The 13,519-nt window shown below is 41.0% G+C and overlaps 1 protein-coding gene across 4 annotated transcripts in view; it reads right to left on the bottom strand.

Moving 5' to 3' along the window:
* Positions 1–13,519, bottom strand: part of CNOT1 (CCR4-NOT transcription complex subunit 1) — a 185,816-nt gene that overhangs the window by 58,170 nt on the left and 114,127 nt on the right. For all 4 annotated transcript variants that reach the window (XM_081963630.1, XM_081963628.1, XM_081963627.1 and 1 more), the window contains exons 24-33: positions 13,008–13,148; positions 12,169–12,348; positions 10,872–10,988; positions 10,624–10,734; positions 8,749–8,826; positions 8,241–8,418; positions 4,054–4,184; positions 3,659–3,955; positions 1,850–1,990; positions 1,665–1,769 (exon numbers count right to left, since the gene is read on the bottom strand). In XM_081963630.1, the coding sequence (XP_081819756.1) occupies positions 1,665–1,769; positions 1,850–1,990; positions 3,659–3,955; positions 4,054–4,184; positions 8,241–8,418; positions 8,749–8,826; positions 10,624–10,734; positions 10,872–10,988; positions 12,169–12,348; positions 13,008–13,148 (1,479 nt within the window). The remainder of the gene's footprint in view (positions 1–1,664; positions 1,770–1,849; positions 1,991–3,658; positions 3,956–4,053; positions 4,185–8,240; positions 8,419–8,748; positions 8,827–10,623; positions 10,735–10,871; positions 10,989–12,168; positions 12,349–13,007; positions 13,149–13,519) is intronic.

The raw sequence follows: 13,519 nt of genomic DNA, 5'->3' as shown, positions 1-13,519 counted from the left end.
TTTTATGCCTTCATTTTTTTCCTGCTTTTGAAATATTACGTTTAGCAACAAAAAAGAAAAACTTCTGTAATATCATTTCTTTCCCTCCCTCTTTTCCTGCCTCTCCCTCTGCTTCTGTTTCGTTCCCCCTTTCTTTCTTTCCCTCCCCTCTTTCTCTTTCCATCTCTGCCTGTTTCTCTTCCCCGCTCTCCCTCCCTTTCCCCCTCTACCCCTTTCTCTCTCCACTCTTTCTTTCCCTCCCCTTCTCTCTCTCTTCCTCCCTCCCTTTCCCTCCCTCTTTCCATCTTTGCCTGGTTCTCTCTTCCTCCTCTCCCTCTTTTCCTGTATCTCTCTTTCCCTTTCCTGCCCCCCCGCCTCCCTCTCTTTCTCTCTTTCCCTCCCTCTCTCTCTCCACCCGGGGGGGGGGGAACCCCTGAACTGGTGCTAGGTGTTGGGTGTCTGGAGGCCAACAAGGCCAGGAACAGCGCGCCCATGCTGAGCTGGTGGGGAGACAGGGCATCCCAACACAGGCAGCTCTGCAGAAAAAGCAACCAGAAGGCAAGAGTGAGCCCACACTGAAGCAGGGTCGCATTATGGCTCCGCATTGTAATGGGCTCCAGGAGGAGGAGGGGACCCTGTCTCCCGCATTGTGAAGCGTACTGAATTTCACTGTGCTGCACAAGGGGCAGGCCAGGGAGGCAACAACAGCAAATGCATGAAGACAGAATGCTGTTTCACACATTTTTTTTAGTCCTGCAAACAATGGCGAGAAACGTGATGGAGAAATGTGATCAACTCAGATCCTCTACTGATCTCTCCTGGTGTCAACATGTGGTAAAATGGAGCTTTGATGACAGGGCTGAAGACATTTGAAACTGGATTCTCCGAGAAGTTCAAATAAAATATCTGACGTGGTAAATATACAAGAAGATGCTTCATGATACTCAAGAACATTGTACTACTTTATATTTGCATATCTATGAATCCACTTTCCTTAGTTAATCCAAATGTCCTAAGGAGGTAGCCTTGTACTCTTAACCTAATATATGAAACGTACAATGTGGTCAGAATTCAGTCTAAGGAACGAGAAGACAAGACTTCATTATCCTGGGCTACTGTGGCTGAAAGTAGCCTGGCCACTTAAGGAATAATTTATCCTTAGCTTCCTACTCTCTTGATAGCTTGGGGATGCAGTACTATTGCTCACTGGGGCAGTTGCAAAGCTGTAATGGTTTCTTCTTGAATTGTCTTGAAATGAAATTCTATCTGATTTCTAAAAGACAAATTTAACTGAAAAGCATTCACTACTTTTTGATATACAGGTAGCCAAAAATACACGTGATACTGAAAATGTACAATACAATATCATGTCCAAAATATACCGTTTCCCTGAAAATAAGCCCCCCCCCAGATAATAAGCCCAATCATGCTTTTGAGCACATGAGCTAAAATAAGCCCTCCCCTGAAAATAAGCCCTCTCCAAAAATATTGCAACACAGCAGCAGCCATGAGGTGACCTCCCCCAAAATAAGGCCAAGCACTTATTTCGGGGATCAAAAGAAAATAAGATCCTGACTTATTTTTGGAGAAACATGGTATCTAGGTGAGCAATTTCATTTAACACCCACTAATTTCTTGTTCACAGGTAGAAGACTTCAAGATGCTTTGCAGGACTCATTTCTCACCTTCAGTCTGATCTGTTCTGGCATCCGCTCAGCCTGGTAAGTCAAAACTACAGGATCACAGTACCTGCGGCCCTCTTGCCGGGCATGTTTTCGGAGCTCAAATTCCTATTAAAGAAAAAAGACAGAGGTGAATGACAGGAGAACTACGTAGGATCGCCAGAGCCATAAACCAACCAGATACTTACAGTTGCCAGCCTCTTGTCCATTTCAGGACCTGCTTTTTCCACCGCTGTTTTCTGAATGAAGCAGCAGGCCAACTCACAGTTATCTTGAGCCAACTGGGCTGCAGCCTGCTCCATCATCTCCCTCTGCTGTGGTGAAGCTGCCTGTTAAAAACTCAGACATTAGAAGTGGACGGTGCCCATCTTACAGACTTCACTTTATATGGCTTAACATGAACAAGTGTTAGGGTTCTAAATACCATGCAGAAATAAATCTGTTTAACTAATTATATTTTCTTTTTAAGTTAAGGGTTCGATGTGATTGAATTCAGTGGAGCTTACTCTTAAGAGCACAGGGTGTTTTCTATGATAGAGATCTCTTCCCTCATTGGTTATAAACAAAAATTAAATCTGTAAGAACTGATTTTGATCTCTAAGAGGTTTTCAATGACACACTCCACCTATTTTCTCTGGCAATTAGGAACTCCTATTTGCAAATGGACATTTTTCTCAGTGATTACTTCTAATTTTGCTCAAATCTATCAAATTTTACATAGGCTCAGTATCAAAACACAACCTCCCATACCATGGTCTTCATGCAAAACTCATTAGTTGTTATTTCAAAGCTGTGCCCGTTTTCTATGTAGCCAAAAAACACGCAAGAAACATTTTAAAGACCATGTCTGCGCTATCACAAACTGCTCCCAAACTGGAGGATTTTCTTTCAGAAACTAGCAGAGCTGCCAGAGCAATGGACCTCAAAGGACAAACAGAATGATCCTTTCCTGAAATGGTAGGATGTGCATATTGCTACCATATTTCTTTTAAATAAGTTACCTGCATGCCGAATTTCATCTATTAAACAGCCATACCAAGTTTTCAGATGAAAACACATGAATTTATATGCAATGGCTACATGTTCTGCATTTCTTAATCTAAGCTGGTCACATACTCTAAGAAATCCTGCATTACAGACTCCATGGGAAAATTAAATTGTATGCCAACAATATATTGAATTATGATTTAATTCTAACATGCCCAGCATAAAATTATTTAAGGATTTTCCAATTCGCAATAAATTTCATCAGATGTATTAATTGTTGAGACTGATTTTCATCAGAAATTATTTTAATACAAAATACATTTGTGATTAACTGCTGTCACCCTCTTGCTCAAATGCAGAACACTACGTTTAATCTTAATTATGATTTGTTTCCAACCAATTCAATATACTCTAAAAGAGGTATGTTTCAATAAATCATTGTTAATCTAAATTCTGCATGCTATTTGAATTTTAAATTGTAGTTAATTTTAAAAGCTTTCTGGAATCACTGCAGTTTTAAAGAATTTCACTTAAATATGCCTTCATCAGACATGCAATCTTATCAGACTGGTACACACAGTCCATTTTCCCTTATGCCCTCAGAGCAGAGAAATATGGATTTTACATTAGGTCTTCCTCATGTATAGGCTTCATGCAAACTCCACACCATCTTTTGTGGTGATGGGATTTTCTCTTATTTTTATGCAAGTTTATATCCTGTGCGCTTTATCTAACTGGGATCTGTCAGACATAGGTAGAAAGATACTATTCTGTGGCTTACATCTAATGAGTCTAAGATAGGATGAAACAAATCATGTGGTGTTTCTACCAAGAATCTCATTCTTTGAAATACCTTTGAAAGTATCAATGGCAATCTTTATGTAAGAAATATTGACCTGAACGTTCAAATACATCCTAAAAATGCTAAAATATAATGCCAAAACTACATCCTAAAAATACTTTCAACTTCCTTTGTTCCAGACAGCTTTTCTTGTGAACAATACACTTACCCGCAACGCAGTGGCAAAGCTATTCTTCAGGTTAGTTGCAATGCTCATCAGCAAGGGCTCCCTGCAGGTAATCATGGCCATGCCAGCTGTCAGGTTCCTCATCATGTGATGTGCTGCCACACGCATGCGCGACTCTTCTGAGTCCAGCGCAAAATCCTTCCTCACTATCTGTTCACAAGTAGTCATGGCAATTTTAATTGAGCGATCCACTACTGGATGAACCAGTTCTTGAACTGCACGCTCTATGGCTTGGCGCACACACTGCTTTAACTGTGGATGGGCTTGGAACAAGGGAATCTGAAAATAGAACAGCCGTTACAATCCATCTTGTCTAGCTTTAACACCAATACACACGAGCAACACCCATCCCAGCCCACAGGAGAGCTGATACTTACAGTTGGGTTTAAAGTAATGTGTGGAGCTAGCCCTCCCAGGGAATATACGTTGATATCATGGTAACTGTACTGTGGCTGTGGAGGAACAGTAGCTGTGCATGTGGTGCTGGTAGCAGAAGTTGTGGAAGTAGCTAAAAAAATTCAAGAGCATTAAGATTTCCCCCCCAGATTTTTTAAATTAAACATGTATTCAGTAACATAGTTGATGCATTAGGAGCCGTGGTGGCACAGTAGTTAGAATGCAGTAATGCAGGATACTTCTGCTGACTCTGTAAACCGCTTAGAGAGGGCTGGAAAGCACTGTGAAGCAGTGTATAAGTCTAAGTGCTATTGCTATTACTAGAAATAAAATGCTTCATTATAATAACAGAAAAGTCAAGTAAGTGTAATAGAAAACATAGCTCTGCTAAATTTTACAATTGCATTAGTAAATATTATAAAATTATAATTATTTAAATACCCAATATATTGAGTAGAAGTCCAAATAAAAGCTATGTTGGCACTGGCAACGACAATGGATACCTATCCATTGTCATTGCCAATGCTAATTGTCCCAACATCAATAAACAATGTGTGGTTCGATTCCACTTCCGGTTTCTGTGGACGATGGACATGCTGTCCGCCGCTCGCCGTCCTGGTGGCCCCCCCCGACTCACCGGGGGGGGGGGGGCACAGGGTGCCTTGTAGGGGCGTCCTGCCGAGGGGGCGGCTTGCTGGAGCCCCCTGGAGCGGCAGCGGCCGCAGGGGGGCTGCCAGCTTTGCCCTAGGCACTGGGAGGCTTTTGGGGGGTGCGCTTGCCATACGCGCCTTCGTCCTGAGGAGGTCGGAAGAAAACGCTCCATGTGAAGGCAACAGCAGAAATGCGGTGAGGGGGGAATTCCCCCAGGGTCTTTTTCTTACTTCTTTGAACAACTAAGTAAACAAGGATTAGCAGCTTTCTTAAGACTCTTTGATCTCGGCAAAGTGTTAAGATTGGAGAGGGGGATCTTTCTTCCCCCCCTCTCGGAAAAGCGGCAGAGGAGAGAGAGAACTGGGAAAAAACTCTTTGATATTCACTTCTTTCAAGCAATGGGGTAATGACTCTCTTGAACAATTGCGAAAGAAAGAAAGTGAACTGACCTAATAAACTATGAATGGAAACTTTTTGAATGATTGTTCTCCGATCCCCTGAGAGGGCTGAGCCAAAATGGCGCTTCTTCCCCCGTTTTTGCTGCCGTTACAAATGAACTGTTGTCTATGAAAAATCTTCTGGGTTGGAACTATAAAACCCTGGTGAACCCTAGAGGAATCTCTTTATACACTCTTCCTTGGATTGGGGAAAATTGACTACAACTAGAGGGGAGCTGTATTGAAGACTGATATCTCACACTGGACCTTGCCTGCCTGTAGACCTTGCCTGACAGTGCGCTCCTATAGACGCCATCTTTTCTGTCTAGACTTATAAACTTTCTCTGAACTTCACAATGCCTGCGAAAAAGGCCCCCATTCCTATCCAGCCTCGGCTCCATCTTCTTCTGTTTCAAGTCCTGTTCCACAACAAACACAACTATCTTCCTTTTTACAACCAAAAGCCTCCGAGGGGGAACAGCAGTCTCAAGAAATGTTTCAACAAATGTTCCAGACACTCTTAAAGGGACAGGACAAAATAAAAAAACAGTTGGCGGACTTAAGGGAAGAACTCAGAGAGAATAAACAACAGACTTTACAAAATAGCCAGAAAATAGACGCTCTGGAGGAGGGTGCTGTGGGGGTGGGAGAAGAGATGAAGGCTTTACCAAAAAAATAAAATAAAAAATGCTGGGATTGAGAATTATATGGAAAAAATTGAATTTGAAAGGATGTCTCTTTTTCTTAGATTTCAAAACATACCTGAAATAGAGGGTGAAGACTTAAGGGAGATTATGATAACAATGCTAGCAGATTATATTAAAAGAGATAAACAACAGCTAGGGTGGGATATGGATTTGATATATAGAATTAACTCAGCATATGCTAGAACACACAATGTTCCAAGGGAAGTTCATGTTAAATTTTTTAGAAAGACTACAAGAGATGAGATTCTAGTTCAAAGGGGGGAACCTTTAAGATATAAGGACAAAGAAATAACCATTCTGAAACAGATACCAAAAAGAATAAGAGATAAGAGGAAGAAATTCTTCTTTCTAACTAAAAAATTATATGAAAAAAATATCTGGTTCAGGTGGTTAATTCCAGAAGGCTTGTTGATTTTCTGGGAGGGGGGTAGAGTGAGAATTAATACAGTAGTGGAGGCAGAAGCCTTCATGGAAAAACACAAGAACCTCCTAGATGAAACAAGAGACACTGCACAAGACATGAAGGGGGGGAGGAGCCATGGCTCAGCCAACAGACAGGGGAGAAGAGACAGCAATGAGACTTAGGTTACAGAAATGATTTAAAAACACATTGCAATTGTTAATACAATGAAATGGTTAGAAGTGATATAAAGTATGGTTGAAGATGTTAAAGAATTTGAAGTAAACCTAAACTGCTAATATGTATGTAATAATGATATTTTGATATATATAAAATAAGAGAGAGATGTAAGACCACCTTCCGTATGATGTAGCTGTCAAAATGTTTCTCCACATTTATGTACTTTTTTCCCCAAAATACTTGAAAAAACCAATAAAACTTTTTTTAATTTAAAAAAAAAACAATGTGTGCTTCATAACCACCACCAGAGATGCTTCTTGAAAGACAAACAGGTGTCACTGGGTACTTAAATAACTGTACACAGTTGCCTCTAATACATGGAACAGACTCCCTGCACTTATTCTTCCTATTCGAACATGTGAGAAGGTCTTCTAGGAGGTGTATCAAGCAGAACCAAGTTTTCTATCTTCATGTATAGGGTTATCTCCTCTCCTCACCAGAGGAGGGGGACAATTTAAAGCACAACTGGGAAGGGAGGATCCTAATGATACAGAAAAAATGTATCTGGGTCTGTTTTTCAGAACTAATATGCAGCATAAGGTTTTTTTCAGATGTCCACTAAGAGAAATGCATCTGAATATATCTGGTAGATTACCATGAAAGTAATCCTGTCAGTATCAAAGAGAATTGGGTTTTATAACTAGTGCACCTTCTTTAACTCCTCTAATGACTTGTGTTACAGACTGAAGGAATTATATAAAAGCTTAATATTTTAGAGTTTGGAATAACAGTTGCTTACAAATGGAATACAAGCTAAAAACAATAGGCCAGATGCACAGCATATAAATCCAGTAATAAACAAACAAATGGCAAAAGCAATTTTTGGTGGCATCCACAGAAACACAGTTCCCAACCATGTCAAAAGAAATGAAGTTCCATTCTATCCTGCCTGAAGTACTGCATCCAGTTCTGTTTATCACAGAAAAGTGTCTCTAGCACCCTGCAGACCTTCGGAGATCACCGCCTATGTTCTCTGCCTAAAGCTCTGGTTTGTCTAAAGCACAACTCTGGATGAGGAACTCTGCCTCTATACTTACCCAAGTCTCAATAATGCATGGTATTCAAGACTAGAAGCTGTAGCAGAAGACTATCAGACCTTACTTTAGAAGTGAGGTTTGGGGTCCCGAGAGGGATCTGGCATCAAATTTCATCTTTCTTCCTATGTTTCCAACCATAAATTCCTCTAGGTATCATTGCCATGAACATCCTCCCTCCTGTCCACTTCCATCAACTTCATGAACCTCATAATGCCCCATGGAGGCATTATCTCCATCTTCAATCTATCAAACCCCTGTAACAACAACATCCTCTCTTCCAAAGGACTGTTCTCTAATGCCCCCATGGACCAGGCCAAGACATTGTACCCAGCACCTTACTTTTTATAGGGGTCAATTGGGTAACTCTGTGGCACTCACAGAGGAGGTTAGGATCTGCCTTTGTTCCCTGCAACTAGTATTTGGAGCTACACTCACCCCATGTGAAGGTAATACTGAGTCTTTGAGACCAACAGCCCTTGATAGACCTGTTCTTCACCAAGCAACAGAGAAAAGAAGACATAGCAGCAGACTTTTCTTTTTGTTTTTAAGTATTTTGAGTTCATATGAAGCTGGTACACAAGATTGGTGACAATTGTTAACAAAGAATAAATCTGAGAACAACCTTGTTTTACTCATCACTCTGGGAAATACAAATTATATTAGTATAGTGCAGACAAGAATTATTCTGATACTTACTGGTAGTAGTAATAGGTGGTAGTTCTTCTACTTGTTTTATATCCTTCTTTGGAGCAGATAACTGTTCATCCAGGTTTTTCAACCGGTCCTTGTCTTTTAGGAGACTACCAGGTTTTAGATCATTGATGTCAAGGGCCAGGTTTTTGCAGAGCACTTCAATTTCAAACTTCAGATTCAGCTGTACAATATTTAATAATTTCAGATTTAATAATGTAATGATTTTAAGCTATACAATGAATTTTCACAATTATGTCCATCCACCATTTCAAATCATGGCATGCTCTGCAAAATAATTATTTCTTTCAAGGTAAGATTACATAGAAAATTAAATTGTGCTAGGAACATAAAATAAAAGTAACTGAATTACAACTATTAGCAATTACCTCAGGAAAATACCTTTGGTCTAATATTTTGATCAAATTTAATAACATTCAGCAGTTGAGCTCAAACCTTGAAGCAAATTCATGTTCTAAACAAGAGACAGCTGAGTAACTTAAACACAATTTACCTTTAAGTCATGCTCCTGATGAAGCTCTGCAAGAACATTCATGATTGCCATGGTCCATGGATTTGGGGGCCTGAAAACCTATAAGGTGAGAAGGAAGAGAAAATCAGCACCCTGGTGTTAAAAATGGCTTTGGGGAACATAAAATAGAATTTACACTACTACATATTAAAACGGAAGCAGCGCAATTCTATCCAAAGACGAGTAGTAGTTTGCCATAGGACTGCAATCTTAAATGCCAAAGGAATGGAGTGATGGGGGTTGTAGCTTAGCAGAATCAGAGATTTTCCACCCCTGGCCTATTTTCTAAGCAGAAGATGCCCAATATATTTATTTACTCCTATAAAAATTGCTATCCTTTCATTTGAATGCATATGGATCTGGGACAGCTTTTTTCGACTGATGAGGACAAACCTATGTAAGGGCTGGATAAAAGCTTTGTGGACATTTTCTATGAAAATAGATTAAGTGATGCCTTCAACATTATAGTGGGTTTAAGAAGGTTTAAAGGTTAACCCTATCCAGTCATGCTGTGTTCATCTCCACTTCTCAGCTGAGGGAGCCTGCATTGTGTGAGATACTTCTGTCATCAAGTGGTCAGCATGAAATACGGAATGCAATAACTTTCCTGCTGCATGCATTTGCATGTTTTTGCTTGTCAGATATTAAAATCCAGGAAAAGCTTCTTGGGCTGATGGAAAACTTTGAAGAATTTGAAAGTGAAGTGGACCTATGGAAAGCTACAAAGAACCAACACTGGATGGAACCAACAGAGGAGCTGGCACCTAGGTCTGGCGAAAGCTGGGAAGTATGGAAATCATTGAATAGACTGTGCATGGGTAGGATTCAGAGACCCTCTGAATAAATTGGGCTATCTGGTTGCTTCTGCTCTTTGCAATTGTGGTGACATGCAAACAACAACACATATGTATACCTGCCCTTTATGTCCTGACTAGGGTACACTTGAGGACCTCCTGGGAAGGGTTGCCCACGAAGGACAGAGGGCGCAGGATGATCAAGCAAGGAGGGAGGAGAGGGCAGGCAACAGAGCAGAGGAGCTCCAGAGATGAGCAATCCCCCCCCCTCAAACCCTGAGAATGGAGTGGCGGGATCAGTGCAGGGTGACCTGATGACTTGGGTGCCCTGCCCCTCTTTACAAGGGTCTCCCGGGGAATGAGATTTAAAGACACCCCGGGAACAAGTGTTGCCTTTTTCCAGTCTCACGTGCTGTTACCTACGTCTGGATACTTTATTGTGCCTTGCCTTGCTATATGCAAGTTCGCAGTGACAGAGTTCTGCTCCGGGTTGTGCTGCAGTTCCAGTGAACTCTTCCTGTGACAAGGAGTCCTTGGAACCAAAGTCCCTGAACTGTGGCTGCTCTCAAAACTGTGCTGCTCCTCTGGACTAATTTCAGCCAGGAACTATTGGAGGTGGGTTAGGGTTAGGTTTAGAGCTTTGCTCCTGGACTTGCAGTGAATGGTGGGACTTTGGGGGGAAAGTTGGAGCAATAAAAGTTCCGGTTGTGTTGCTACCATGCCCAGCCCTGGGTCATGACACAGCACAATAGAACACAACGTTGCTAGTTTCTGGGCAAAATTTAACTTGTACATATTTTAATCTTGCATTTTGTATTTTAATTGTTATGTTGTGTAGTATGCCTTATTTTAATTCTGATGTATCTGACACAAATAAACTGTTTGCTTGGTAGAAGCTAAGGTGAGTAACGGGAGCTTATCCCGTTTAAGACAATGTTTCAAATCCAACTTCAGGATCTCATTGTGGACATGTCACAAGAGACTTAGAAACTATTAAACCTTGTGGAAGGTTCTTACTTGTATATGTAATTTGCATTCTAAGTACTCTATGCTTTAGACTTACCACACTTCTTACACTGGATTCCAATACTTTAGCAACAAATGGCACAACATACAGCAATTCCTGCTGTCCTTTTACATAAGCTTCTAGCAGCAAAGATTTGACATCCAAGTCCTAAAATAAACAAATGATGAAGTCAATGTCAGAAGCTAAATTGGTTTATTTTGCATATTTTATTTATTCTCTATCTGTGCTGTATTTGTAGGTCAATGCAGAAGCCAGGGAACAAGAAAATATGCAAGGATCCTCACTGTATGCAAGATGGGCTTATTCTTTGCCAGTGTTATCATCCCCAGCCAGTGACCCAGGTTCTTCAGCAACGAACGGTCTGAGAAGTTGGCAGCAGCTTTATCCGATGTAAGCAACACCTATGTTTTTTCCAAGAGAAGAGAGAGCTTTGGTCAACAAGGAGTACAAATATGACATGATAGCAAAACTCTTCTGGGAATGCTCAAGCTATTTAGCATACTGTCTGAATAAAGAATACAGCCTCAGCTCACTTCTTTGTCACACGGGGGCCACTCTACTATGTTCTGCCATTCTGTGGCTTCTTGATCTGTGAATACATTACTCATGAGGACAATATCTGGGATTCCCACTTTACAAGAACATTCTGCACTTCATGTGATTGACACAATGGAAGGCCTTTGTTAATTAATGGAGCATAAACTGTCTTCTTTGGTTTTCTCCATTTTCCAATGTACATTATAAATAATGCCTTGTATTTCTTGCCATCTTCTAAAGCCATCTTGAACATCTGAGATCTGTTTTTTTTGTGTAGGCCTCTAATTTGCATTGGATGGAGATGATATCCTAACACCCTAGTACAGTGATGGCGAACCTTTTTTGGCTCGCGTGCCACAAGTGGGGGGAGCGCAGGGGGGTCGAGTGCGGTCATGCCGCACCCATAATGCAACGCACGAGCCCCCCCAGTGCGCATGGGTGCAAAACGCGCGACCCCCCCCCCCATTTTTACATGTTTTTTTTGCCCTCCCCATGCTCCAGGGACTTTATAGGAGCCTGGGGAGGGCGAAAAGAGCTTCCCCCGACCTCCCCGGACGGCCCTCCGGAGGCTTCAGGGACTGTCCAGAGGCTTCCCTGAAGCCTTCGGAGTGCTTAAAACCACCCTCCGAGCAAACCGGAAGTGACTTCCGGTTTGCTCGGAGGGTGGTTTTAAGCGCTCCGAAGGCTTTAGGGATGGTCCCTGAAGCGTCCGGGGGGAGGCGGGGGAGGCTCTTTTCGCCCTCCCCAGGCTCCTATAAAGCCTCTGGAGCCTGGGGAAGGCGAAAAATAGCTTTTAAAAAGGTGAACTCGCGTGCCCTGACAAATGGCTCCGCGTGCCACTTGTGGCACGCGTGCCATAGGTTCGCCATCACGGCCCTACTATAAACAGAAAAATAATTGAGGAGGGAGGAGTTATGTATGTTACATTGCCTAAATCATGAGGAGTGTTTGCTCACTTTAAATTAATGCATTCCGTATCTGTTACACAATTGATCTACTCTTTCAAAGCGCAAGGATGAAAATATGACTGTGTATGGCACCAACCTTAATATTTCTGTATGTTTCATTCAAAACCATTTTATTAAATTCTGGATTTTTAAGAGTGTCAAGGAAATTTGAATAAAGACTATGGAAGTTTGGCTCAATGCTAACTCTCTTCATCACGAGATATTGTGAAACCCAAGGCATGAATTCTTCTTTCACCGTTTCCTTCAGTTCCTCAACCTGGCTCCATAAACAAACAAGAAACAGAAAGGGATTAATGAAGTAATAGGACTGGAAATGATTCCGTAACTCATATAGACGAGGAATTATAAAGATCTGAAATAAAACAATAACTTTTGAAAATTTTAAGTTGCCAAAATGTGTATTCTGTTTTGAACAAATTGCTCAAATACAAATTATACCAAGGTATTTAAATGCTGCAAGTTTTCTTTTGAAAAACATTAACATTTGTGGCACCTCGGTCTTCCCAAAAAGTCCCTTAGAACAATTGTGTTACTAAACACATATTCGCTTATGGACACCGACAGAATGAAGGATTACAGAACAAAAACTTTAAAAACTCATCAATTGCAAATAAAATGGTTTTACAGGAAGCTGGCCTAAGATAACCTTTAATGTCTTAAAATATATGGATATGTGGGAAAATAGCAAGTGCAACGTTGAAGAAGTTCCAGATTTACATTTCAAAGACTGCTACATCAATATAACCATATTTAAACATTCCCGGGAAGAAACAGAAGAGTGGTGGGAAAAGAAAGCCTTCACGTATGCAAACAGTATCAGCTCAGTTAGTCACTCCTTTTTTTGTATGTGACTATAACACAGGAAGTCTCTCTATACTCCCATCCAAATCAGAGTTAAATTTGTACAATATTTACCTTCTGAGTCATGTTGGATTGAGACAAATTATTAAAGATAAAAGCAATCTTTTCTTGAACATTTTCAGGAGGTTCTACAATCCTCTCTGTTTGATCAGTGGCCACTAGCAGAGTATCAATGTTGGTTGTATTAATAGAAGGCTGCAAAAGACAAACCACATGAGTTAATGAATATGAGTTAATTTAATTAGGAATGCATTCACAGGCATTCTTAGATAACAGGAAATCCCCAAAATGATACGATTCAGAGGCCTTGATGCCACACTCTACCGTGGCGAACAGAAACTAAAATCCTCCCTTGGAGAACCAACAATAAATGAAGTTTGCTAGATTCATGCAATGTAGCTGTTTAAGAGAAGCCTTTCCACATCCAAAATGAAAGCATGCATCAACAAGTCCAGTCAGATCTTCCTTGGCTTAACTGCTGTTATCTCTGGTTGTGCACAAAGACTTGGAATGAGCTGATCATGGGAATCAGTTCCTCTCATGGCCAGATTCCCTGGGAAGGGAGA

Source organism: Natrix helvetica, assembly GCF_964273705.1.
Source record: "Natrix helvetica genome assembly, chromosome: 10".
In the NCBI taxonomy this organism is placed as follows: Eukaryota; Metazoa; Chordata; class Lepidosauria; order Squamata; family Natricidae; genus Natrix; species Natrix helvetica.
The sequence above is the reverse complement of the archived record's forward strand: the minus strand, read 5'-3'. Positions and strand labels throughout refer to the sequence as shown.